This window comes from Populus alba, chromosome 5 (genome assembly GCF_005239225.2).
Source record: "Populus alba chromosome 5, ASM523922v2, whole genome shotgun sequence".
Taxonomy (NCBI): domain Eukaryota; kingdom Viridiplantae; phylum Streptophyta; class Magnoliopsida; order Malpighiales; family Salicaceae; genus Populus; species Populus alba.
The window spans coordinates 17,860,527-17,887,180 of NC_133288.1; the positions used below are offsets into that span (position 1 = coordinate 17,860,527).

A 26,654-nucleotide genomic window follows, 5' to 3' on the forward strand; every position below is an offset into this window, starting at 1 on the left:
CGAATTGAACTCTTTTAGATTAGGATGCTATATTTGGTGTAAGTAATCCAATATCTGAGCCTTTATCGGTCAAATGGTAAGGAGTGAACTAGAAAAATAAAGTATTTTTATTTAAATCCTATAACTTGTATTTTTTAAATAACATATAGATATATAATTGACTGATGATCTCAAGTTGGCAGATTCTCTTTTATAATTTGATTTTTTAGAGTAACTGTCTGGTTATGAATTGTGTCTGAAAACGTGTCTATAATATCACAAAAAAAAAAAAAGAAGTTATATTTGGTGTTTGCTAGTATATATTGAAATTAGACAAGGTCATTTTGGGAATAATAGTTGCCAGTTTATTCCTTGCCGTGCATTAGAGGAGAAAGGGTTGCCCAATTGAGTTCATCATTTTATAAATGCATCAAGGTTTATTTATTTTAATCAGCAGGATATTAATATTTTAGCACGAATAGAATGTGCCTTACGACCAGCTAATAATGTTATTGTTTCTCCTGTGAAGGCATAATACATCACGCAAGGCAAATATAATAAGTTTTAACTTCTATGTCAACCGCTTGGTCCAAGTCTGAGATTTTAGGATAGGATAAATATTTTCTTTTATTTATGACTAGTTCCTAGTACGTAACCCAAAAAAAAACCCTATCATTTTTATTTATTTCTTTGTAAAAATTAAATGATTAAGGTAAAAAAAATAACCAAAAATTAACCTCAACGAACTCAATTAATTCAAGTAAATTAATTTTTAAGTGTATATTTTTTTGTTTTCTTAATTAAATAATTTTTTTTTTTTAAAAAGTTACGCTACCAAAAAGATATTATGTAGACATATTATTTTGGTTTCGAGTCCTTTAATTCTCTCTTTTTTTTTTCTTGGCTAAATTGACCCTAAATTCTATTTTTTAAAAAAAATTAAGCCTGTGATTGATTGAATTAATATAGGCTTTAAAACTATTCTTGACCTATTTGTACTTGCTTTGGATAGGTTCTTGCTTCTAAATATTTACTATTTGAGTTATGACGAGGATATAATTAAGCCTATTATTATTATTTTGAATTCCAATTAATTTCTTATGGACACAAAAACGATTAGTTGAAATTTCAAAGAATTAATACAGTGGATATACGTTATGCAAAGAATCAATTACATGATATGAGTTCTTACATTGATCGCTTAGATCATGTCTAGTAAAAATAATTTATAACAAAATTTGATCATACGTAAATATTAATTATTTACTGCATCTAAAATAATTGGGGATATAAATTTGTTGGTCTGAAAAGCCCAAATAACCCACTTGGCATAATATTTAGAACTAAAGTGATTAGATTTTTGAGTTTTTTTTTATTTGCAACTAGGATAGTGTCTGCTGTTTTTTGAAAAACAATATGTTATCTGATTTGCTCATATTTCAGCTACTATAATAACCAAAAAATTAGGGTTTTAGTTTTTTTTTTATCAAAAAACCTGTTTTCAACTTGTTTTTATCCAAAATATCTATAAAACACCATATAAATCATAATAAACTTATCTATAGTCTCAAAAAACCAAAATCAATCTGAATACAAAAATCAACTCGCATTTCAGATATATTTTTTCACAAACTTCAAAGGTACAAAAACATATAATATAAACTCTCATAATTAAATGGAACATTTTAACACAAATATAGTCCATTTTGGTGTTATAAATTGATATTAACGATATTTTTCTCTCTCTATCACTAGAATCCAACGATTTCTCTCTCAACTAGGAACTAAAAAATTATAAAAATAAACTTTTTGTACCAAATTGAATTGAAAATATATTGAGATACTGAAATTGTATAATTTATGTGATTTTTAAAGTTAAAAAATAAAAAATACATTTTTTGTAAAACTTATTATATATCACCCATGTTTGGAATTTTTTCATTTCAGTTAATTTTTAATTTTTTTTATATAAAAGATCAAAATCAATTAGTTTTTAATTAAGATTAAATAACTGGAAAAAATTTTAAGAATAAAATTTTACACAATCCATCTAAATTAAATATATATAAAAAATAAATAGTAAAGTCTTGCATAATACAAAACTCACGTCTTTGAAAGTAATCCTTAATTCCTATAATTCACTGGAAATGTCAATTTTTTTCTTCCTTTTTTGATTTGAAGATAATGTGTGTGTGTGTGTGAGAGAGAGAGAGAGAGAGGGGAGAGCATATTGAGATTGCTTTATAGGTGCGTGCGGCTTCGGTTTTGGACAATGGAACTTTCTAGTTCCTACACAAGCACCCATAAATTCTCTCTCTCAAACTTTTCTCATTTGTTTTATTTTTTCCCTTAATTTACAGTTTTCCTTAAAAAAAAATATAAAATCATTTCTTTTTAAGAATCGATCCTCCATTCTCTTACGGGTAGTGACTAATAAATAAATCATCATTATTTTTTATATAAAAAAAATGGGTAAGCCTTAAGGCACTTAGAGACAAACGCCATCATTTAATTTTGAATTTTTTTATTTAAAATTATTATTTTATTTTTAAAGCATTTTAATATATTAATATTAAAAAAAATTATTTTAATATATATCTAAATAAAAAACATTTAAAAAATACACTTCATTAAAATTAAAATGGTCGTCGCATAAAAATTGTAAAGCAATCGAAGTCCCACTTTTAAGTGGGACCGTCATCTCATCAATGCCATCATAACACGTGGCGCCACACGCGTCGCTAAATCTCTTCCCGTACGTTTCTCCTTCTTGAAAATCTTTTCGAATGATAAATAAATGCACCTCTCTGAGGCTCACCTGTCACTCTTAATTAGCAGAAAACTCACATACAGGAAAAGAAAATCACTTCACAGGTAAAAAAAAACGTTAAACATGATCATCGTAGCTAGAAGAACCTTCAATTTTTCTTTGCTGCTTTTATCCTGTCTTTTATTTATGTCCTTGAATTATGTATGTTACTGAGAGCTTCAATTCATCTTTCTTCCTCTTCTTTTCTTTTCGAATCTGTTGGTAATGAATTAAAGACTTTTTTTTTTAAAATGATCTTTGATTTTATGTCTTGTTAATGATTCTTAATCGCTGTTTGTTTTTCTCTGTTATCACGATTTTAACGAGGTCTTTGACTCATGGTTTTGGTTGTTTTTTCTTTGTATTTTGTCGTTTTACTAAAATTTTGCTTCTTTTATCTCCTAATCTTTCAACTATCGATGACAGAAACAAGAAAGAAAGAGACTTTCCCACGTGAAATGGCAGGTGAAGGAAAGGCGAGGAGTGAAGACTTGAACTTGTGTTTCGAGAAGCTGATGATGCTTGCTTTTGGTGGTGGAAAGAGTGGGAGTAGTGAAGGAGGTGTGAAAATGGAAGGTGCGGTGATCACCGAGTGGAAAGATATTCCCGTGGAGCTGTTGTTAAGGATTGTTTCTCTTGTTGATGATAGGACTGTGATTATGGCTTCCGGGGTTTGTAGTGGATGGAGGGATGCTATTTGCATGGGACTCACCCATCTCTGTCTCTCTTGGTATAAAACCTGTCTTTCTCTGTCTATGATAATCAATATGTTGTTCCAGTTGTTTCTAATTCTTTTGGGTTTTTCGTTTTGTTTATGTTGTGTTAATTGTGTGTCAAATTGTTGTTATCTTTTAATCAGGGCCAGGATAATAATGTTATTTCAGTTATTAGAGTGTTTCATACCTCACTAGAGTTCGTATATGGCCTCTGTATCAGAGCAATTTGTCCTGGGTTGTCCTCTGCTCTGATCCGAGGCCATGATCAAAACGTTGCTGATTAATTACATGCTGTCTTTGTGAACTTGTAATCCTAATTTAATGTTGGTGGCACTTCAATAATCAGTTGAATAAATGAAGTGATATGCGAAGATAGTTTATCTCTTTTCTTGTTTGCGTGGGGCATGCTAAAGATTAAGTTGAGGTTGATCTGCATCAAGATTTTAGATCTGTTCTATTGAATCCCTAAGATGTTTCTAATCAAGATTCGATACCTTTTGAAATCTAACTTCTTAGAAATTGTTTTTGTGCATGTTGTCTGGTGTTATTTTGTTGTCTAATCTGTTCTGAATTCATTCTCCTTCATCTTTGGTGCTGATAACATCTTGAATTAACTCTTTCCTTCAGGTGCAAAAACAACATGAACAACTTGGTTCTCTCTCTTGCTCCAAAATTTACAAAACTCCAAACTCTTGTGCTGCGCCAGGATAAACCACAACTTGAGGATCATGCTGTTGAGACAATTGCTAGTTACTGCCATGATCTGCAGGACCTGGATCTCAGCAAAAGCTTTAAGCTCAGTGATCTCTCTCTGTATGCATTAGCTCACGGTTGTCCTAATCTTACTAAACTCAACATCAGTGGGTGTACGGCATTCAGTGATGCTGGTCTTGAGTTTCTTACGGAGTTTTGCCGAAAATTAAAGATCTTGAATCTCTGTGGATGCGTCAAAGGTGCAACTGACCGTGCCTTGCAGGTTCATGCTAGTTACTAACTCTTTTTTTTTATTATTATTTTTTTCCATATGCCTCTTAAGAAGTTACACTGCTAACGAGTTTGATAAACAATCTGCAGGGTATTGGACGCAACTGCAGTCAGTTGCAGTCTTTGAATCTGGGATGGTGCGAGAACGTGGGTGATGTTGGAGTAATGAGTTTAGCGTTTGGATGTCCTGATCTCAGAACCCTCGACTTGTGTGGGTGTGTCTGTATAACAGGTATTTTCAAATTTGGGGATGATTTTTTAGCATTTCACAAGATTGGCTGTAAGGTGCAAATCTCGCTGAGCTATCATGTTGGCAGCGAAACCTTAAGAAACAATCCAATCCTGAGAATTCTCTATGGAGTGGCCTGATCTATTATGTTTGCAAGCCTAAGACTTGTACTGGACAGTTTCCTTTTCTGATTAAAAGTATGAAATTGAGAAAGATTATTCATGTAGTGTCGACAATACCAAACTAAATCTGGGACCTGTTAATTTGATGCTAAGAGTATATTGCCTTTGAGAAGCAGATACTGTTATATTCATTCTTAGCTTGTTTTGGAATTTTGATTATGAGGACTCATGAAGTATTTATAATATTTTTGCAGATGATAGCGTGATTGCTTTGGCAAACAGGTGTCCCCATCTGAGATCCCTCGGTCTGTACTACTGCCGAAACATCACGGATAGAGCAATGTATTCCCTTGTCCACAATCGAGTGAAGAACAAGCTTTCAATGTGGGAATCAATGAAAGGCAGGTGTGATGAGGAAGGATTGAGGAGTCTAAATATCAGTCAGTGCACGGCACTCACACCTCCTGCTGTTCAGGCTCTATGTGACTCGTTTCCTGCACTTCACACCTGCTCAGGGAGGCATTCCCTCGTCATGAGTGGCTGTTTGAACTTGACATCTGTGCATTGCGTCTGTGCTGTACAGGCACACCGCTCTGCAAGTTCTTTTCCTCATCCAGCCCATTGAGCCGTACATGCTGCTCGGAATTTCAAAGGAGCTCTGCATGTTAGCCTGTTGGAGGTAGAACTATGTCCCCGTAAATACGTTGTTGTGTTTAGAGTTTCACCATTTCAATGCAAATGGGCAGCCCATTTGTTGTTGCAAAATATGGTCTGTAAAACAATGGACTTTTATCAGCCCTTGGTTCCTGAAGTGAGCAAAGCATTTTGGCTTTTGAAGCCAAGCTTATTATTCAAATCTTTTAACGGTGGTTAACGGTTTAATCTGACAATTATGAACTTACCTTCGTGTGATGGCCGTCAAAGCCATTGGCTATGTTCTTAAAATGCATTATATAATCTACTGAAAGGTATACGTTGTGAAATATTTCATGAGAATTTCATGGCTATCCCCATTTCATCAGTGTGCTATCGACAATCTGTCCATTACTTGGTTGGAAGCTGAAAATATAGTGAGATGATGGTACCACTCAATCAAAATTTATAATGGCGTTCCAATAATAGCTGTCCTGAGAAAAATCTTCAAAAAATCACATATAAAAAGAAATCCCTGTCCGTGTCCTTTTATTTGCATCCAAAGCCTGTCATGTAAGTCGTTCGGAATCCACTTGGCGTTTAGGTGTTTTTCTTGCTGGTAGTGTTGTGACCCGCGAAAAGTAACATCTTAGAGCTTTAGGAAACTTGAAACGATCTGTTTCAAGTTTCAACCCCAATTAAGAGCCTTCCAACCTCATAATTTACTTCAGCTTTTTGAACACCCTACTAAAGGACTGGTCATGATTAAGCCATCGAGTTCCTGTAGGTATTGCCTCATTTTACCCTCAAAATGACAGGGAAATATCAATCGAGAATGCTTTTGCCCCGCCCCCTCCACTCAACTTTTTTTTGCTACTGTTGTTTGCTTTTCTCAAGGAGGACAATTTGAGCCCACTGAGCTAATCTTTCCTGTTTCTGACGGGCTGCTAGTGTGAGGAATGTAAAGCACATAATCACGCGTCTTGCAGCTTTGTTGGCGGCATTATTGGAGAAGATGTTTTGCACTAGGAACAAACGTACTCTCACTGCAATTCTAAAGATTCCTCTCCCTATTCTTGTCACAAAAGAGATAAGAAACCCCAAAGATCATCTCCTAGTTATTATTAGATAACAACCTCTCTGATTGAGAATCTTAAAGGATAGTGAGATCTAGATGTGGATTGCATTGATTTGTTCTCTTTAAATAAATACATTACACACAAAATAAATATAGCTTGTCCCAATCTATTCCTTGAAAGCAAAACTTCCCCAGTCAACAAGACCCCTTTGGGTTCATCGATGGTTAAAAGGAGGAAAACAGTGCGTTACAATCTCAGTGTCAATCTGCCAACCTTTGTACAGCAGCCTTAAGCATCATTTGCTTTTGTACACAATCTCTTCATCATCCACATCGAATGCTGGATTACACAGGCATCTGAAGAGTCGACCGATACCCTGCCAATGTAGAGATCAAAATCATGACATTTCTCTCCTGGGATCAATTTATATTAAAATCCACTATCATGCTTAAGCCCCTTTTTATATATATCTACAGCATTTGTCGACTGAAGATTGAAAGAGCATATCTTACAACTCGCCTGTCCTAGGTACTTGGAGCAGGGATAGAGTCTTTCTTTGTGTCTTAATTATGTCAGTTTTGCATATATCGCATTGGGGGCTTTAATCTAGAGCTAAAAAGAAGAAAGAAAATGCAGTCGAAACATGGATACAACTGATGTATTATTAGCTCGAAGTGGTATTGTAACATGCCTGTGTAAGTAGAGGAGTTCGATAGGATAATGCCCTTGGTGAATCTTCTTCACTGCTGCTATCAGAACTGCTTCCATCATCATCATTTTCAGCAGCATTTCTTCCCTTTGATGTTGCACCATTTTGTGCTTGCTTTTCCTGCTGAAATGTTTTTATAAAGCAACAGCAAGTGCAAAATTATCAACCTAGATAGCAATTCTTTAGTATCATGGTAAAATTACATTCCAGTAACGAGTTCTCTTTTTCCCTGGTTACTTTATCTTAGCTCAAATTATCAACCAGGTAGCAGTACTTTTTTCCAGCTTTCTCTAGTTCACAAACACAAGATTTTGCCTCTATCTTAGAGTGGAGCCAGCATCGAGAATCCATATAACCTTACAGACACACAATTCTCATATTTATAAGAAAATATTCTGTTGTAATAATTGGAAGTACCTCTCAAGAATTTTCATGGAAATTACAAAGACAAGATTGAGTAGTGATTCTAGTGAATGGTGCACCTGAAAGATCTTCCCAAGAATCTTCAATGCCAAAGCACGAGCTCTAAGTTCTTCCTTTCTAACATTATTTTCTTTTAGGACCTGCAAACAGATTAAAATCTTGAGAGGAATCTTATGGAAGACGATTTTCTTTTCCCAGAAATCGGAAAGAAAAGCAGGTACCAGGCATAAAATTTTCTTTAATGATTCAACCCTATTTTTCTCCAGAAAAACTGTTTGAAATAAAATACATTTCCAATATTCCATTGTGGAAACAGAGTTTTCCTTTGAGTATCCTGTGATATTATTGTGTTGTCATGGCCTCCTTTGTCTCCTTATACAAACAAGAGTAAATGGTTCATGAATAATTTTAATATGAAAGGGAGAGCATAAACAAGGCTTTCTTGAGTTGAAATAGCGAGACTCACCATTTGGCACACATGTATCACGGTAATCTCAATGTCAACTACATTGAGTTTCCATAACGAGTTCATCAAAGTTTCTTTATTTGAGAGTAGGTGAGATTCGACATCATTTCCAGGGTCACTTCTATCCATTTTAAATTGGCGGCGCATATCTTCTTGGAGTTGCAGTAACTGAAAAGCGCCTGATTTGTTTTCCATTTATAGTTAGGTGCCCGTGCTTGTACACACAGAGACAACGAACACTAGTACCAGAGGAAATGATGGGGATTGGGGTGCTAATGTATCATACCTTTTGCTGCTGTAATCTGTGACTTCCAGAAATGTCCTTTGTTGCGAGCCCACTCTGCCAAGAACGGCACCCCAAGATATATTGCTTTCTTTCCGAGCTCTTGCGCTGCTTGTCTTGAGTATATGTTGCCAATAGTATGTAATATATCCACTCCAAAAGCTGTGTCTTTCAGTCAAACGAAATATTGAGAAATGCCGTGGAGTTTTCTAATCATAGAAGACGATGAAATTGCAGATACATCAAGAAAAAAGCAAGGATGGGGAAAGTTCAACTCAGTTTACCTGCATCAGAAAGCCTTTTGGCTTCTGATTCTGCATGCCTTAAGAATCCAATCCTGTCACCTTGAGCATATTGATTAAGAAAATCTTTCAGAAACCTTGCTAGCTTCTCTTCTCTTTCTTTTTGGACAGCCTGCAACGAATAATCACAAGCCGAAAATACAAAGTACCAGGTTATACAAAATAATCAACACATGACAGCTTGAAAGAAAAAAAAAAAAAGAAAAAGAAAAATCTAGATAAAGATATGTAGAACCAGACATGATATAACTAGCTACACATTGCATATAAACTTCTAGCATGTGTCACATTGACAGGGGACAATTTCTAAGCCAGGGCTACTCTTGTAGAACTTCAAAGCTGAAACATTGCTTTGTATGAACGATGATATTGCCTGGAACCTGCTATTGCATCGTTTTGAGTTCAAATGTACTTTAAACGACTGCCTAAGAACTAATTCGATACCTTCAGTTTCTCATGTACTTTATCATGATTGTCACTTTCACCAGGTAATTCAGAAGAAGCCATTGATGTCACAGACAGGTGCCCTACATAGTCCTCAAATAGTTCACTCCCAAACAGAAGAGCGAATACAGCTGTGGGGTCAATCATGGTTTCCCTGAGAAATAAGATATCAAATCATTTGGAGAAGAAAACACCATCCTGGGAGACGAAGACGTACAACTATATCCAAACGGCAATTTACAAATTAATGATTTATTGAATTTATCATGCAAGTAAAAATAGATATTTGCATGCTCCATTTGACAATCAACCAGCATTCACTAGTTCAGGAATTAAGTTATTCTCCTGAAAAGATATTCACCCAAAATTGAATCAATGCTACAATGAGCAATCTACAGTCTTGACCAGAAAACTGTCTCCGTCGATCATTCTGCATTTTGAAGGCCAAAACATCTACAATACTTGGTAGTAGGGATCCTTGCAATCTCCAAGAAGGCAGGACTAAAGCAAATTGATAATAATACCTTGAAATGCAGTACTTTCCATTTCGATCGTATGCATCTCTTTGCACTGGATCACTCAAAACTTGATAGGCTTCACCTAACACCTGCCAAAGTTAGAATTGTCTAGATTAAAAACCCCTTTTATTTTACAGTCAAGGATTTGTGACTATACTGGCTATGTGAAACTGTGCTCTGTCACAATAGACACTCCACATTTACTAGTTTTCCACGAAAAACATACTAGTTTGGATCATCTGGATTTTCCTTCCACTTCCCTAATTATTTTTAAGAAGCCAAACACACATTTGAAAACGATTAAGAAAAAGAGGTGGCCTATGTCTATGCTGAAGGGATAAATAATCATCATGAGGGTCTGGACTTGCCTGAAACCTTTCTGCAGCTAGTGGATCATCTTGATTTTTGTCTGGATGAACTTGCCTGGCCTGTAAAACATGACATCTCTCTTATAGTTAGCTTTTCAGTCACTCGTTTTTAATAAGAAAAGACAAATCAAATGGTAAAACAAATTGGATGCAAAGAAGCTCAGTATCTCTCGAGTTTCTAAAGGGCATCAGGTTCTATTCATAAGAAAATCAAAATCTTCATTTACTTTTTAAATTCAATAGAGATTCTGAATCCCTCTTTTACCAGTCTTAAGCAATAGCAACATGGGTATGCTTGTCAACTCAAATTCACCACAGGATTACCAAAACTAGAATATTAAAATCTTGGTAGTCCAAGCATCATTAACATCCAAGCACAACTTCTTCAGCATTAAAATACCAACACCATCTAATCTAAGTCAAACCTTAAGATAATAAGCTTTGCGAATCTCTTCCTCTGAAGCAGATGGGCTGACACCAAGAACATCATAGTACTCAGTTTCCTTCACCATCCCTGATTTTGTCTGAAGAGTAAATAAGAGAACTGCAGCTTCTTCTCCAAAGAGTTGGAGAGTCGCAAATGTTTTGGAATGTGAAAAGATGAAACGGAAAGAGATAGGAATTTAGGAAAAGTGAGTGAATGAGAAAGAGGTGGCCATATTTTGGAGAGCCCCACTAGCTTCCGTTGCCTTTCCAGTTACTCCCAGCAATAAACAAATACCTGAAACTGCTTTTTCGCGGGAGCAAAACAGTATTTTAACTGTCACTGAGGTGGCGCTTATGATTTTCTTTCTTTTCAAGCCATCAGGTTTGAGCCTTGAGGTCAGAGAGCTGTAAGTGGGCTTGGGCTAGTCCATTGATGGTCCCTGTTTTCTGTTGTGGGGTTTACTGTTAGGTTTAGTTTCCGTCCAAGTTGTTCTAGGTGGGCTCAATGATCTAGCCCAAAAAAGAAATGGACCTACCCAAAAGAGAGGTTTTATTGAATGGACGGTCGTGATTCTGCATGATCTTACCCTACTCTTTTTTTGTATCATTGTTAAATACAGTGAATCATAAAGGCAAGATTCAATTTTATTTTTTTTAAATAGTAATTATAAAGGAAGATTGCTTTTGGGTATGGTGCATTATGATCATGAGAAGGAACGTGGTATGTATGTATTGGCTCCACAACACAAAAGAAAAGCAGTCAAAGCTACATGTCATGCAAGTATATAACAAAAGCAGCCAGTCGTCGTTTGCTTACTATCAGTGTCGTTTGAGACTCTATTTTCTCTGGGAAAGGGCAGGCAAGGCTTTATGTTTTCGAGTGTTTTGAAAATATAAAAGTAATTGTTTTTTTAAATATTTTATTTATTTATTATTATATTAAAATAATATTTTTTATTTTAAAAAAATTATTTTAAACATTAAAAAAAATTTCACTGACAGGAAGTTTGAGTCTGAGTACGGTGCGGTTTGAATAAAAAGGGCAAAAGTAGAGGTCCTACCGGGAGTCGAACCCAGGTCGCTGGATTCAAAGTCCAGAGTGCTAACCACTACACCATAGAACCAATGTATCGGTTGAGTGACTAGTAATTTATTATATTCTAATATTAAACTGTTCTCTATAAGAGAGACTAAACATATATTCGTCTCTTCTTTAGTCAGTCGTTAGCCAACACACCTTTTTTTTTATTATTATTAATTTAAAGTAACACTATCGGGGTTTGTTTTCAGCCGATGGTGGCAAGTGGCGAAGGCAGTAGAGCTGGTAAATTTTGTGTTCTGCCATTGTTAATGTAAATGCTTCCCTGTACAAGAAACCTGAAGCGTCTCACATCATTTAATTCAATAGGTCACACTACCCACAAACTACAACTTCATATACCGGGCGCATAAAACAGGATGAAGTTTAATGAAGAATCCGGCAGGTATCTGAAGCACCGGCACTGCTTTTCTAGGGATTTTTTTATATACTACCGGCCATTTTATTGATAATCCATTGATTCCTTGCCCAATGTATCAAGGTAAGAATCAATGATTACTATAATGATGATACCATAACGAATAATGCAAAAGGTTCGAGAACAGAGCTTTCAGTAAATAGCCTGCAAGGATCGCTGATGAAAAAACTCAACTGCTGAACAGATGGAGAATCTAAAAGTGGCGTTTGGCCTGAGAACAATGCACTAATAAACTACTCTCCACATAAATCGCTTACAAAACATTTGATGAGGTCAAAATTACTTTTAAAACACCCCTTTTGAGTTTGTGTTTTTTTGTGAAGGCCCTCTTGCGTAGAATCACAAGGCAATCCGAATTATAACTTCTGAGTTCCTACATCTTTTTTTCTTAAAGATGACCGTGCCTCGAGATGCGATCAAATCTGACAAAGCTTTTACTTCCTAGCTTTGCCCCTTTTTCCATTTTTACCAAACTTTTTACTCTTTGAACCTTTGCTCTTCATATAAGAAACTCTGTCTGCCTTCTTCTGCCTGTCCTTCCGAACTTGTTCAAGATCTTTAATTTCTGAACGCACATTGGCATTAGGCAGAGAGTGCTGCTTTTTGCTCCCTCTGAAGTTTCTGTCATTCCCTCGGAATTGGCGGTTTCCTGCGACAAAATAAAACAAATAAGCACCTATTGCTATGTCTTTCTTCTGCATGTTTATACAGCAAATCACAGACCAAAGAAGTTATAAATGCAGTGAACTAAAAGATCTACCATCCAGAAACTGGAAAAAGCTAGCAGTCCAAAAAACCAAATGCATTGGTATTCTCCAGGAAACAGGTAAAGAAACTCTTCAACAGTTTTAAACTCGTACATGAATATTAATTTAATAAAACAAAACATGATAATCCAAAAAAAAAAAACTGAGAAGAACAAAGTAGAGCAATGAAGAGCAGCATCCAATCCCAAGAGGCATACCTGAGAAGCTTGTGGGTTCCTCAGCATTCCCATCGTTATTTGTTCCTCTAAGAGATATTTTCCTGTGTGACCCTTCTTTCCACTTCTTGTATATCCCAGTCTTGGTTGCTTTTACTTTAGCACCACTTTCTGTTTTTATCTGCACACCAACCCCAACAAAACAGGAATAACTAGTCTAATAATATAAATGGTGGGACCAAAAATTGAGCCACAAAAGACTTGAGACAAGATAAGAGCCGCAGCTAGAGTCATTAAATTACTATTTTTTTTTTTCACAATTCAAGAAAAGCTCGATTTCAAAGTGATCTAATAAGACAGTTTATTCTATCTCCATGAAAATTAACCAGATTCAGTATGCATTTCCCCTGCATGTCATGCATTCAGCATTCCTAATAGAAGCATAGATATTCCATTTAGGAGTTAAAATGCAAAAAAGTTCAGAAGAGTACCTTTCCACTGGCTGTAACACGATCACCATTGTTTAGTTTGATGTACTTTTTATTCCTCTGCCAACAAATAGAAATTTAAATTTTATGCCAAATGCTGATAGAAGAAAATTGCAAGACATCATTATCATTCAAATGTTTCAAGAACCTTATCCCAGTGGTATACGGTTTTCTGTTTCTGTAACCCCCCACTATCATCTGCAACAAGATCCAACACAGCATTTTCCAACCTAACAACAAAATTGGCATTGACTAGTAAGAAAAAGAACACCCTACAACCATAGAAAAACATACACCACTGACTCATGCTTCAAAATAATGTTGGACAACATATATAAAAAAATACCTATTTGATCCAAAGCCATCATTTCCTCTCATTGAGAGGCCTGCCTCTGAATGCTGACATCAATACAGAATACGCAAGCACAATATTTAGTCAATATTTTCAACATCAAAGGAAAATTTACAGTGCAGAGAAGGAAAAAAAAAATACAGTAGCTAAAAAGCAATTGGCAACTCAATATCAAGATAAAGTGTATCAGATGAAAAGTAAAGGAACAAATTATTGGTAGAGGACATAAAAGATAGCATACATGATTAGTTGGTATTGAACTAATGAAGTATTCCTCATCCTTGAAACTCTTTGCCTTTCTTTTAGAACCACGAACCACTAACATGCAAGATATTGTGTTTAGTATCAGAAAAAGTGACTGTGATCACCAAAATATATATTTTATAGCAAAATGAACAGTTACGACATATAAATATTGGAAAATGCAGACCTTTTTTCTCCTTTTCATCTGAAGTAATTTCAGTTTCAACTTCCTTCTAGTGCCAAAAAAAAAAACATAATTAATAACTAAACAAAATGAGAACAAGAAAACTATGATGAACAGGCATCTCACAAGTGTAAATAAATAAATCAAGTCCCGCAGCTAAAAAAGGCCAAATGTCTAAACCTAGTAACTGAAGAGGCTTGGATCTAACATAAGTGAAAGGAGCATAGGTATGAACTTCAATTGCACCAAGCCTTTTGAGCAAGGTGTGGACAATAAAGATCTGAATCCAGCCAAAATGCGGCCAAGAAAAGTTGGAGTACCGCCACTGTTACAGCTAGCTTAGTGCTCCTTGGACACAGAAATTAATCTGAATTACAAAAACCAGAATCGAGTCCATGCAAATATCTTTGATATAATGGTGTCCTTAAATTTCTTTGATGAGGATGACTCCACAAATCTATGGAAGCAACAGAAAATGCCATCAAACCATATGGGCATCTCATATCGCAGTTGGTGATTTATGAGGATTGGCCACTGACTTTTATGAAATTCAGTGTTATTAAGAGCAATTGCATGCAACATATTTACCTTGTCTGCCAGCTTGTTAGAGCGCTGCTGCTGTACCAAATTAATGACCTCCTCATGAATAGCTCTTTTTCTCTTCATGACATCAACCCACTGACCAGGACCCTGCAATTGAGCCATAAAACCAATGTAAACTCATAAAAAGGAACATCATTTTAATGCTGAGAAAGATTAATATCAACATGAAAATTATAGGTTAAGAAAATGACTAAATAAAGAATATTTGTTCAAGATGGTTAAGCTGTGCAGGGAGAACCGAGTATAATTACAGTTTCTACAAGGCAGCATACAGAAAAGAGAAATGCTATAATCAATAATGTAGGCATAATGATTTCAATAAATTCTCATGAGTGTAAGAAGGAACACGGCTTTGAAGGTCAGATATTGATCAACAGCTCTCTATCATCAATTATATATCTGACAGCAGATTATAAATGGAAGGTTACCTGCAGATTCTTTGACTTGGCTGATTCACCTTCAGCTTCCAATATAGTCTGCTTGGGTCTATTAGAATCCAGTCATTGCATAGTTAGAACAATTCAACTAAGCAAATTAAAAGAAAAAATATGCAGAAATATTTTAAAAAAAATTGAGATAGATAAATGTTTTAGGGTCACCTGAAAGTTTTCAAACGCTCAGAAAAGGCAAGTGCCATTAATTCACCACCTTCCAAGACATTTTTGAATATTGGGTGTAATCCTTCACAAGGTAAATCCTTCACTCTTTTAATGGACTCCTTTGCAGGTGATGGTTTGGTCTTTGTATACAAACGAAAAGCATTTGTACAGGCTTTCTGTAAAGAAGTTAGTTCAGCTGATGAATCAATGATTTCACGAACTCTATCTGACACAAGATCAAGGACAGTCTGGGGGAAACGCCCATAAACAGTCTCTCCATTTGCAAATGCTTGATCAATTTTGTTCATTACTCCATCTATATCCTGCAAAACCTCCTCCTCAGTGGGAGCAGCCTTGACTGGCTTTGAGAGAAACAGATGAAGATCTAAAAGGTAAGGCATGTCTTCAGATGTCACGAAAGAAAAGGCCGTTCCAGTCCGACCTGCCCTAGCAACTCTCCCCACACGATGCACAAAAATCTTAGGTTTTGGAGGGAAGTCCCAATTTATCACATTATCAAGCAATGGAATATCAATGCCCCTAGCTGCAACATCTGTCACAATCAACAACATAGTCTTCCGTGCCCTGAACCTCGATACATGAATCTTACGAGCATCTTGATCCATATCACCATAACAAACCGAAGGCTCAATGCCCTCTTCTTTAAACAGAACATTTAGAAACTCAACATGATGTTTCGTAGAAACAAATATCAATGTCTGTTGATCGGTACTAATATGATCTCTTACCAAATAAATCAACGCTGCATATTTTTCCTCTTGGCGCAAGGTAAAAAACACAGTTTTCAAATCAGGACTAATCTTAGTATCCACATCAAGCCGAACAAGCTGAGGATCTCTTAAACCTGCCTTGGCAAACTCCGCAAGTGCACTGGGCAAAGTTGCACTAAAAAGCAAAGTCTGACGATTCTCGCTCAGCTGGGTAAGAATTTTATGCAACTGCTCAGCAAAACCCATACCGAAGAGACTATCGGCTTCATCAAAAACAACATATTCAACCGTTTTCAATGACATGTCATCAATCTCAGACAAATGGTGCATTAATCTACCAGGAGTGGCAATAATAATATCAGGGTTTTGCGATAAATCCTCAAATTGACTCTCCATACGATCTCCACCAACCAATAAACTAATTCTAAGATCTGCACAACAAACAAATACATACAAGATTATTCATTTACCCTTGATGAAATTAGAAATGCAATTTGAACAAGTAAATAAAAATCAAGAAAAGTCTGAAGAACAACAAACCAGTGAATCTGCCAAGTTCTTTAGCGAATTTCAAAGTTTGCAACGCCAAATCCCTAGTAGGCGACAGTATGAGAGCCCTAACACCACTTTGAGGCAGGTGCTGTTTTAACTTCTCTAACATGGGGAGGAGAAAGGCGGCGGTCTTGCCGGATCCAGTGCGGGCCATAGCGACGACGTCGATGCCGGCGAGGATAAGAGGCATGGTCTTACGTTGGATAGGGGTGGGGACGCGATAACCCTTACGCTTGATTCCTCGATAGACATTGGGGCTTAGGTTAAGGGATTCGAAGCCACAGGATTTTGATTTCTTTTTGACTTGTTGTTTGCGTTTTAGCTCTGCCATGGAGCTGACTAAGGGTTCTTTGCCCATCGGAGTTTTTTGGAGGAGTTGTCTGTCTGTGTTATGTTCGAAAGGCTAAAACCCCCTTTACTAGGGTTTACTTTTTGTTCTGGTTGGAAACACTTATTTTGATTGGTTATGACTGATTAGTTCCCGTCTGTCAAAAAAACTATACCCCAATTTTTACCCTTTTTTTTCCCCCAGCAGCGACGATTAAATACTACTGTAGTGGCAGAAACGAAGCCGTTCTGCACCAGCAAAGCCCTTGAAGAGAGAGAGAAAAGCAAGAGGATGGGGAGAGGTGATCGAAGTGGGCTATTATAAATGGGTCAAAAGAAGAGGCCCATTTACTACTCATAAGGGGCATTTTTGTCTATTCCTAACAGAAGCAGCGAACCCTTCATGCTTGTTCTAAAATGCACGGTTATATTTATGTGCTCGAGTTAAATTTAATTTAGATCTTTTAATAAAATCTTATTTTTTAAAATATAATTAATTAAATTTTAAATATTTAAAAATACTATAAAAATAAATAATAAATTACTTCTTGCAAGTCAAATGTAGATTTGTTGGCTGTCATACATGTTTTGATTTCTTGAAGAGTCCCGTGTTCACAAACTCTCTAATTCTGGAGCAATATCATCTAAAAAAAAAACACTACCATTATACTGTGAATAGAATTTTAAATAATTTTTTTAATGCAAAATAAAGATGTACCTGGATATATTTTTTAGTATCATGATTTTTATAAATGAAAAAACAAAAAGATATTGTTTGTACTTAGTAAAATAAATTAAAAATAAATAAAATGATAACAAAGTTATTAATGCTAATTAAATAATAAAACAAGAAGCTAACATTTCTAGTACAAGAAAAAATAGATGTAAATACAAGTATTTGATACCAGTTATCCATTATATTTTACATGTTTTTATTTATTTTATGTTAGAGGTTAATTATCATTCATAATAACAATAACAAAATGTTTTTGTTTTTATAAATGCATCATGCAAATACAATTTATTTATATAAAATATATGGAAAGAAATTATAGACAAATTATAATAACTTCTTCAAAGCATTATGAATTTTTTTAAAAAAAAATTATTTAAGAAGATCAATAACTATTTTAGAAAAATTTAACTAAATGCAATTAAATATCTATAAATTAATACTATTGAAACCATGAAAAATTATTAATTAATTGAGTTATCATTTAAACTTTAAATTTAAGCTGAAACCAAACAAAAATATTATTAAAAATGAAAGTTTTTCGTCAGAACAGTAATGATTGGAAAATGCAGACCTTTTTTAACATTCTGTGTATTTAAATTAAAAAATTAAAAATTCAATGTGTGTATTTAATTAATAAAATAAATTTAACATTGTATGAGACTATATGGTAATAAAAATGAATGTTTTTCGTCAGAACAGTAATGATTTAAGTTATGTAGAGAAAATATAATTTTTAGTAAATTATCCTTTTTTATTAATGATTTTTTTAACAGTTGTTTTTTTGTAAATATGTTGTTTATTACATAAAAACTGAAAACATTTAAAATAAATATCCAAAAACATTCAACTGGCTGAAATGAAGATAAAAAGATATCATTAATCAAAACCCTTAATGTTTTCTCTTCTTCTTCTTTTTTTATTAGAAGTATTGTTTTTAGAATAACAATTTATCATATTCTTAAAAACAAAATTAATACAAAAACAAAAAAAATAATATTAAATTGATAGTTTTGATATGAATCTATTAAAAACATATAAAAATAATAAACTTGAGAAATATTATATAAAAAATTTGTAATAACATTGAATATTCAAGGTTCATATATAATTATTCAAAAATATTTTTAATATTATTATAATAGACGCTAATATTAATTGGAAATAATGGCATAATTAAATAATTATTTTAATGTAATTTTAATAAATATTTTTAAAAAGAAACAAATTATAAAATACAAAAAGAAAAAATAATCAAAATTAAAAAAATTAAAGGGTCGCGCATGAGTTGGAAAAATGGATTCATCTGCATGGGGATTTTGTTTCCTGAGCAAACAATTAGTCATTCACCCCTAATTATTTTTTCAAAAAAGCAGACGAGGTGACACGTCTATTTGCAATGCAACCTTTTTTTTGTCAGCAGGGGATGACTTCAATGATAAAGAAATTGGATTTAGAATCATATATAGTTACTCTAATGGTAAAAGTTTAAGATTAAAAAATTTATAAGTTTGGGTTTTTGGATCTTAAAACCCAGCTTTCAATAATTTCACTCAAAAACATGAAAAACAATACATCAATCTTTAAACACAACATTTATAATAACAAAATACAAAATCAAATAAAATGAAAAAAAAATATCAAGCTTCGACTATTTTCAACATCATTGAAGGTGAAAACCATTGAAGGTGAAAACCATATCCATGTAATTTCATAACCCAACCACCCAAGAACTCTCTCTTAAAATTCTTTGACGACTTTCTCTTCATCTCTTAAGACTTAGGGACTATAATGTAGAAAAATGAACTTTGATGTCTAAATAAAAAATCCAAAAACAAAAGGGACCAAACAATAATAAAGTAAAAATTGAAGGACGAAAGAGTAGTTTAGTAAACAATACACATGGGAAAAAGCTTTTAAATTTTGTCAATTTTAATTTTGGTCTTTGTTCTTTTTTATTTTGTTTTTACAATAATTAGACATTAAATCATGCAAAATTGATTGCCAATAAAGACCGAAATGATGTGCTGCATCTCAAACACATGCATGATAGCATGCAAAATGAATGACCCAAAAAGATCTAAAATAAAAGAATTTTGTAAAATAACAGTGATATAAATAGTGAAATAATGACAGCATAATGAATGACTGATGTATTGTAATATATTTGTTGATAAGTAATTTCATATAACAAAAAACTAATTGGAATTATTTATTAAAAATAAAGAGAGAAGGTATTGACTATCTTGTAAACAAAGACACTGCGAATCACGTGACGTGTCAAAACCACTGGTTATACTAACTAAAGGTCCGTTTTAGTAGTTTCCCTCGTTTAATTTCCATGGATGCACTCGAAGAGTCGGGTCCAGGGCATATCCATGCGCTCAACCACCACCACTATCGGTGAAAATATAACTTTCATGTGTAAATGGCTCTCGTGGAATAATTAATCAGACCAACGAAAAACCTCCTGACAAAGCCAGTTTCTTACGTTATGAAACCCACCCAAGACAGACGTGTGTATTAATGCATCAATCAGGACCAGCAACTAGAAAACTCAGCTGCTAGCCCGTAACAGTTTTTGACGAATTAACACTGTCCAAACGAATGGCTAACAGATTCGCTAGTATAAACTTCTTTTTTCTGACTAGGATGTACTTTAAAATCTGCTAAATAAACAAAGATGGACTAAATAACTACTTGATGGTGCCATCACTAGTGATAAATTAGGACCTTTATCATGTGCCTGCTCATGAGTTATCGAACCTGACGACGACACAGGTTATGTTGTCATGGCTCCCTCGTGCATAAGCTTCTTGTATTAGTTTTCTTGCCGCTGCCTCTGCATCTGCTATGCCCTGCACTAGTGCCACTGCGTCCTGAAAGCATACAAGGCTAGCTCGTTAACATGCTACATTCAACTTGTCCAGCGAAGTTATTTCAATCAATCCGGTACCAAAAAAAGAAGACGGCATGTTTTCAAACTTCAGTTGACAATAAATATTGCTTCACCACTAAAATAAACATTGATTTTCAAAAATCCTAACTGAATTTTCAATCATAAAAGTTGTAGTTAATATTAAAAATTCCACCATCGATAAAAGATTGTCTTTTGGTCCAACTCCGAGTCTAATGGTTCCTTCGGTACCATAAATTAGGACAAAGGGGGCAAGATAAGGTGGGCAGGTGGGAATAAATAGAAAGGGCACACTGTTCCCGCTCTGTTTCAGGACATCCAGGAAGATGGAGAGAAAAAGAACCAATCACTGAGTCCAAGAGGCAAAAAGATCCAATCTCATCCCAGCTGATTAACACTAGTTAAGTAGACTCCGTGCATGTGCAGCTAAGTTTTAATCATACCTAGTCCTCCCCCAGACGCATTCTGAGCACTCAGAGTCTTTTGAATGCATATAATATTCTTCATGCATAGTAATGATACCACTAATTTTCAATACTAAGAAAGACTTCAAACAAATTTGTTTTTCAATTTCACAACAGAACCCCATAAGAGCAGAAAAGCCTGACCTTATTTGATAGGACATTCCATAGCCCATCGCTTGCAACAATTATAAATTCAACACCACCAATTTCTTCTTCCTAAACATTGGATAGAAACAATCATGAGTGAAGTGGAATTGAACAAGAGAAGCAAACAGACAAGTAATAGCAGTGAAGTCCAGTTTCCCGGCTATTTTTCCTTCCATCCTTCCACAATGAATAAAATGACAACAAGATCACACATAAAAACAGAAGAACCAGCAAGTGTTTATTTTCGCTCCCCAAAACTACCTGAATTTCTGGCTCAGCAACCACATATGGCTTAAGTAGCCTATCCCCAAATGCACGAGAAACAGCAAGCACGCCACCCACCCGCCAAGTTCCTAGCAATTTTAGCAACATTTTAGAGATATTTATCATAAAGCTTTTGACCAGTACTTCATCAAAATCATGAGATCAAGAATAACTAATAAACTGGTAGCATATAATAGAATCATTTGCCTCTTCTCCAGCTAAATACTAGCACCAGCAAAGCTTTCTCCTCCCAACATGCATCGGTTGTAAAAATTTTGAATTAAAAAATGGTTCCAAATTATAACTTTTAAAAATAAATCAAGAAAAAATCTACTGTATGAGACCCATATTCAAGGAAAAAAAGAAAAAGGCCAGCACATTGAAATTATGTTTCTCCATGTAAAAGCAAGAGCATACACAGCCAAATTCACTGCTAAGATCTACATGTCAACTTGATATTAAACCCTTGTTCAGAAAACTCTGAACAAGGGTTAAAATCATAGAAGTAGAAAATCAAGCAGAGCAGAGTTTTAGCAGTCCATCTCCAATCTCCTGAGAAACTAATGAGATATTAGAAATTTAAGTTTGCTTTGCTAAGAAGGCACCCATAGGCTGAAATGGCAATATTGCATATCTTGACTGACATAACAACATTTTCATCCATGGAGAATTTCATTCTGCACAAGCATTCAACAAATGCAGATAAATGCATGGTAAAATGAATAAATATTACTCAAGATGATCGAGTTTCACCTGCCCATAAGATGAAACCTCCAGCCTCTTCAATCCTTTGGCGTTCATCAGATCTATCAGGTTTATGATCAATAGACAACGGGATAGCTGCAAATAAAATATAGCAACAGTCATACAACATTCAAATACAATTCATTAATTTAATTCTTCACTATGCTCTATCTAAAACAACTCTTGTAGTCACAAGCACACATTTTGGAACTCTTTCCTTAAAAAGACCTCGTAAAAGCATTTTTCTGACTTGGCACCAATATTCATCAACCTATGTTTACTCAAGAATGAATAACCAGTTTGCGTAATTCTTACTTCTATTTCATGTCAATCCCATTCTCAATTAGAATTGACAATACCATAAGAATTCTTAGACTATCACCACTTATATGTCACAGCCCTGACCAAAAAAAGAAAAAGAGCAACCTGAACCAGCTCTGCAGGCAACAACTCGAGAATCGCCAACATTTGCAACAAGCAGCCGGTCCCCTAGAAGCACAGCAGTTGACGCAGTTGACCCGGCATCTTTTTGATGGGCCTTTTCTTCATGGAGGTAATCTGCGTCTGTCTGTCTAAATGCTTCGACTGCAATAAAATACCAGTTATCAACCTCAGGCAATATTGCACTCGTTCAACATATAAAATCTCTAGCAGAATATTCCATACCAATAGCTGTCTTTGTGTCTCTGATAAAATCAGGGTGGCTACTCAAATTCTTGAAAAGGTTATTTTTCAGATATTCTGCAGTCCGAACACCTCCATGACCTAAATAAAACACCACGAGCGAGTACACATTCAATTCAAAAACACAAAAATTACTCTTGATTTGATGGATTGAGAAAGAAAGAAAAAAGACAATCTGAATTTAAGGAAATGAAAAGCTAAGGCATATACCATCAAAAACACCAAAGAAGGCAACCATTTGACCATCAACTTCAGAAATCCTTGTCTCATAGAAATCCTCCATGGAAGCTCTTTTACCCTTAAAACTCGAATATCCATAATTAAACTTGGCAGTTCGGCTTCCGTTAAGAAAACTGCAAACCATAACAACAGCTTAATTGAAAAATATTTACTTTTAATTTGCATAATCTAATACTTATGAGCGATATTTCGAATGGGATTAGTTCAGAACCCAAAAGTAAGAGCACAGTCCATATAAAAAAGTAAACTTAGGAATTGAAGGGAGGGGAGGAAACCTGATGCCGCCGCCGCTAAAGATGGCATCGGGATCTCTATTAGAGATCATAATGTTTGATTCTGATTGTGACGGGTGGGGTGGCGACGGGAGCGGAGGCCGAGCATCGACGACATCCCCGACGGGGGAAGAAGGAGGGGAAGCGGAGTCCGTCAGATTGATCGGTTAGTTAATTGGAATAAATGTGGAAAGAAAAGTAAAAGAAATGGTGTTAGATAGTTGTTAGAAAATAAATACTGTTACTTTTTCGGTAGTTATTAAGGAAAATGAATCTCAACTCATGCAGCCGCCGTTTCTTTTTCACGTTCCTCCGGCTATTGTACTGCTGTCTATTAATATATTTTATATTAAACTCTTTTCTCACATCCGCTCCAGTCTAGTGGGCCCATCTCCAGGTGTTGGACTTGGGCCCTTATTCCCCTTAGTGCGCCAGACTAGTAATGGCAGCTGCCGGTTTGGATAAGCAGGGTCGGGTAATTCTTATCTTGTTTGAGTTTCTCTTATACTAATAAGACACGTTACACGAAAATTCAATTATTGTTTCTGTTTAAATTTAATTTTTAATATATTTTTAAATTTTTTTTATTGTTAAAAATAAAAAATAAAAATTTAATATATTTTTTAAATAAAAAATATTTTTAAAAGCAATCATTACTATATTTTCAAACTCTCTAAGTACTTGGTACTACATTAAATGCCAGTTTTTATTTTTAATAATCAGTAAATATTTTTTTTTATTAACTTGGTTTTCGGATCAGCTATCTTGATTAATTTTAAAAATTTTAAAATTAACAATTATCCAAACTAATAATCTAAGAAAAAAAATCAATACACATGCTTTTAATAAATGGGTGGTGGTTTTGTTTTTTTTTCCAACTCATTGTTCGGATGACTAGTTTCGAGATTGTTGATTCCTGGAGAGATTTTTTTACCATAGTTTTGTTTTGTTTTTTTTGTTTTTCTCGGCAAGCTTCTTTCTATTCATAATGACAGATTTATGGTGCAGGGCCTGTCATTTCTTGGGTTTGATTGGTCTGAGCACATAATCCAACACGAACACAAATATCATGCCCTGCCAATTTCCTATTGCCTTTTTAAAACATATTCTGATGAATCCTTTACAATAAATGGTTGCTTTTACCTTCATAACACAATTTTCTTTCTAATTCAAGAGCATTAACTACCCCAGACAACATTTGAGCTCAATTTTCTCCCTCGGAGACCATTGTTCGACGCTAGCTCATTGCAACATGTGGATGAGCCTCGCAGCAGAGCGTGCACAATGGATCTAGTAATAACCTAAAACTAAAACAAAAATTATGATTATAATTTTATGAGCTAGATTGAGTTAGGTTTGGTTTTATTACTAGCTCTAGACTTACCTTACCTATGGCCTGTGCCCATGGCAAGATTTTCATCATCTCGTGTCTTTTGGTCTACATCTAAATACACAAAAAAGAAAAGAAAATCGGGTTTAGAAATGGGTTAGGCCATGATCTAATCTAAACAAATATATATTTTAATTATGATTAAAAATTATTTATAACTAACTCAATTGAAAACTTTGTTGTTTCAAAACTCAAAATCAATTTTCTAATACAAATAAATATTCATTTTAGTCATGATCAAGAATATCAACTTTATCTTTGTATTGAAGTGAAGTATTAGTAACTCTTGTTTTAAAAATGATTTAATTTAATTATTTATTTTATGTTACTTATATTTTTAGACATTTTAACCTCCTTAAAACCAACTCAACTAAAAGAACTATCATACTTATCTTATAATTGTCATTTGGATTCAATAAATATCCACTTTAGATTTCAAAACTCAAGATAATGATTGAGTGCTAGTTATTAATTACTAGCCTCAACTAAAACAAATTTAATTATGTTTAACAATTCATTAAAAAAATTAGTGCAACGCATCTCAAAATTGGATGATTTTAGACAAATTTGACACTACTTTATATTGCTATGGACATAACTCTCTCATTTGAGCTCTAATCTACATGAATCAAAATTATATGAAACACCAATAAAAATCTTTACAACTTTCATATTTTGAGTGTTGAGAGATAATGATTGTATTAATGTTGAAATTGAGGATAAAGTCATTGCACTTGTATTGCCAACATGTTGAAACTTTTTTTTGGCTTGCAAATCTAATACATAAACTTGATGTGATTTATTTTCAAAAGCTACTGGATTTGGTGTAAGAATTCCAATTGAAAACATCACTTTCCTTATTTTATTAGGACTATACTTTATTGTTTAATATCTTCACCAATTAGTCAGATTTGATTGTTATTATTTGAGAATAATATTTACAATATTTTTAAGAGATTTAGTGGGTTTCTAACATGGGAATGAAACTTAAAATGGAAGGAAATCATCTGACCAATGATCTATTTTTCTTCATTCTTCCCTAACAACTCATTCATGTTTTCATCATGGCCTTGTATGGCTAAAACTTTATAATTGGTTGAAGGAGATAAAAGTTTTGGAATCAATAAAACTGTGAGATTTGATTTATTTTTATTGTTTAATTTACACTTTGAGTAAAAATTAAAGCACTTCTTTTACCATTGTCATTTCTTAGAACGCAATTGATTTTTGTTCTCAAGTGAGGCTTGAAATAATACGAGATAAATATTGAGATCTCTTTAACAATATAAGTCTCACATATCGAAGCCTCAACATCCACTTTATTTTTTATTTTTCTCTTAAGATTGAATAAGTTCATGCATGGAATTAAATGAATATTATAAATTAAGAAAAAAAAAAGACAATAGAATTTTAATTATGATGCATATGTAATCCAGAACTTCTCGAATGGATACATCCTAATAAATTGGACTAAGCCTCCAACCTTTGCCTTAAATGGTAGATGTATGGGCAGATGCTCAATTGAGTAGAGGAACAATAGAGAGAATATCATCTTAAGTTTGCAAATTGTCTGGATAATATTCATTTCAAGCCTCTCCATATGTTGTGACTGCAACTTATTGGAGCATATATCTTTAAAGAAGTGACTGATCTTTGTGAGTGTATCTCATATCTGTTTTGGCAATAAATCTCAGTAAGCTAGTGGAATGAGTGTTTATATAAATATGAAGCAATCATGACTCTTCATTCCATACAATATGCAATTATCCAAATTCACCAACCTTGATATGC

The 26,654-nt window shown here is 34.2% G+C and overlaps 4 protein-coding genes and 1 non-coding gene across 8 annotated transcripts; 1 reads left to right on the plus strand and 4 right to left on the minus strand.

The window, feature by feature from the left end:
* The first annotated feature begins 2,712 nt into the window (after positions 1–2,712).
* Positions 2,713–5,695, plus strand: LOC118029200 (F-box protein SKP2B). Its single transcript, XM_035033017.2, has 5 exons — positions 2,713–2,853; positions 3,215–3,518; positions 4,132–4,480; positions 4,579–4,720; positions 5,094–5,695. The coding sequence occupies exons 2-5, from the start codon at positions 3,247–3,249 to the stop codon at positions 5,462–5,464; spliced, it is 1,134 nt and encodes a 377-aa protein (XP_034888908.1). The 5' UTR covers positions 2,713–2,853; positions 3,215–3,246; the 3' UTR covers positions 5,465–5,695.
* A 588-nt stretch (positions 5,696–6,283) lies between these two features.
* LOC118029201 (chaperone protein dnaJ 10) lies at positions 6,284–10,712 on the minus strand. 3 transcript variants are annotated; one of them, XM_035033020.2, is made up of 10 exons: positions 10,490–10,712; positions 10,065–10,124; positions 9,703–9,785; positions 9,179–9,332; positions 8,717–8,846; positions 8,436–8,594; positions 8,150–8,328; positions 7,743–7,823; positions 7,243–7,383; positions 6,284–6,927 (listed from the first exon to the last, which is right to left on the minus strand). In XM_035033020.2, exons 1-10 carry the CDS (start codon positions 10,574–10,576, stop codon positions 6,847–6,849), a joined length of 1,155 nt encoding a protein of 384 aa, XP_034888911.1. In that variant the 5' UTR covers positions 10,577–10,712; the 3' UTR covers positions 6,284–6,846. The 3 variants fall into 3 exon arrangements, with proteins under 3 accessions (XP_034888911.1, XP_034888910.1, XP_034888909.1); XM_035033019.2 differs by lacking the exon at positions 6,284–6,927 and having other exon boundaries at positions 7,056–7,380; positions 8,436–8,600; XM_035033018.2 differs by lacking the exon at positions 6,284–6,927 and having other exon boundaries at positions 7,056–7,383; positions 8,436–8,600.
* Positions 10,713–11,542: 830 nt separating this feature from the next.
* TRNAQ-UUG (transfer RNA glutamine (anticodon UUG)) lies at positions 11,543–11,614 on the minus strand. Its single transcript has one exon. It is a non-coding gene; the product is annotated as a tRNA-Gln (tRNA).
* Positions 11,615–12,137: 523 nt separating this feature from the next.
* On the minus strand, positions 12,138–17,214 carry LOC118029203 (putative DEAD-box ATP-dependent RNA helicase 29). Of its 2 annotated transcripts, none has more exons than XM_035033022.2 (11): positions 16,670–17,214; positions 15,399–16,560; positions 15,228–15,285; positions 14,785–14,886; positions 14,200–14,242; positions 14,011–14,087; positions 13,764–13,816; positions 13,566–13,647; positions 13,421–13,477; positions 12,972–13,110; positions 12,138–12,656 (listed from the first exon to the last, which is right to left on the minus strand). In XM_035033022.2, the coding sequence occupies exons 1-11, from the start codon at positions 17,037–17,039 to the stop codon at positions 12,442–12,444; spliced, it is 2,358 nt and encodes a 785-aa protein (XP_034888913.1). In that variant the 5' UTR covers positions 17,040–17,214; the 3' UTR covers positions 12,138–12,441. The 2 variants fall into 2 exon arrangements, with proteins under 2 accessions (XP_034888913.1, XP_034888912.1); XM_035033021.2 differs by having other exon boundaries at positions 14,200–14,245.
* Positions 17,215–20,212: 2,998 nt separating this feature from the next.
* Positions 20,213–23,799, minus strand: LOC118029204 (probable protein phosphatase 2C 11). Its single transcript, XM_035033023.2, has 8 exons — positions 23,477–23,799; positions 23,172–23,314; positions 22,944–23,042; positions 22,704–22,862; positions 22,287–22,373; positions 21,531–21,622; positions 21,267–21,338; positions 20,213–20,620 (listed from the first exon to the last, which is right to left on the minus strand). The coding sequence occupies exons 1-8, from the start codon at positions 23,524–23,526 to the stop codon at positions 20,492–20,494; spliced, it is 831 nt and encodes a 276-aa protein (XP_034888914.1). The 5' UTR covers positions 23,527–23,799; the 3' UTR covers positions 20,213–20,491.
* Positions 23,800–26,654: the final 2,855 nt, after the last annotated feature.

Excerpts from the sequence above, each read along its gene's own strand:
- LOC118029200 (XM_035033017.2), top strand. The coding sequence starts at position 3,247 with ATGGCAGGTGAAGGAAAGGCGAGGAGTGAAGACTTGAACTTGTGTTTC. Across the intron at positions 3,519-4,131 it reads ACCCATCTCTGTCTCTCTTG|GTGCAAAAACAACATGAACA; the intron begins GTATAAAACCTG and ends TCTTTCCTTCAG. Across the intron at positions 4,721-5,093 it reads TGGGTGTGTCTGTATAACAG|ATGATAGCGTGATTGCTTTG; the intron begins GTATTTTCAAAT and ends ATATTTTTGCAG.
- LOC118029201 (XM_035033020.2), bottom strand. The coding sequence starts at position 10,576 with ATGGTGAAGGAAACTGAGTACTATGATGTTCTTGGTGTCAGCCCATCT. Across the intron at positions 8,329-8,435 it reads ACAGATTACAGCAGCAAAAG|GCGCTTTTCAGTTACTGCAA; the intron begins GTATGATACATT and ends AAAACAAATCAG. Across the intron at positions 7,824-8,149 it reads TGATACATGTGTGCCAAATG|GTCCTAAAAGAAAATAATGT; the intron begins GTGAGTCTCGCT and ends ATCTGTTTGCAG.
- LOC118029203 (XM_035033021.2), bottom strand. The coding sequence starts at position 17,039 with ATGGGCAAAGAACCCTTAGTCAGCTCCATGGCAGAGCTAAAACGCAAA. Across the intron at positions 16,561-16,669 it reads AGAACTTGGCAGATTCACTG|ATCTTAGAATTAGTTTATTG; the intron begins GTTTGTTGTTCT and ends TTTGTTGTGCAG. Across the intron at positions 14,246-14,784 it reads CTAACAAGCTGGCAGACAAG|AAGGAAGTTGAAACTGAAAT; the intron begins GTAAATATGTTG and ends TTTTGGCACTAG.
- LOC118029204 (XM_035033023.2), bottom strand. The coding sequence starts at position 23,526 with ATGATCTCTAATAGAGATCCCGATGCCATCTTTAGCGGCGGCGGCATC. Across the intron at positions 21,623-22,286 it reads AGGTTTCATCTTATGGGCAG|GAACTTGGCGGGTGGGTGGC; the intron begins GTGAAACTCGAT and ends TAAAATTGCTAG. Across the intron at positions 21,339-21,530 it reads TTGCTGAGCCAGAAATTCAG|GAAGAAGAAATTGGTGGTGT; the intron begins GTAGTTTTGGGG and ends TCCAATGTTTAG.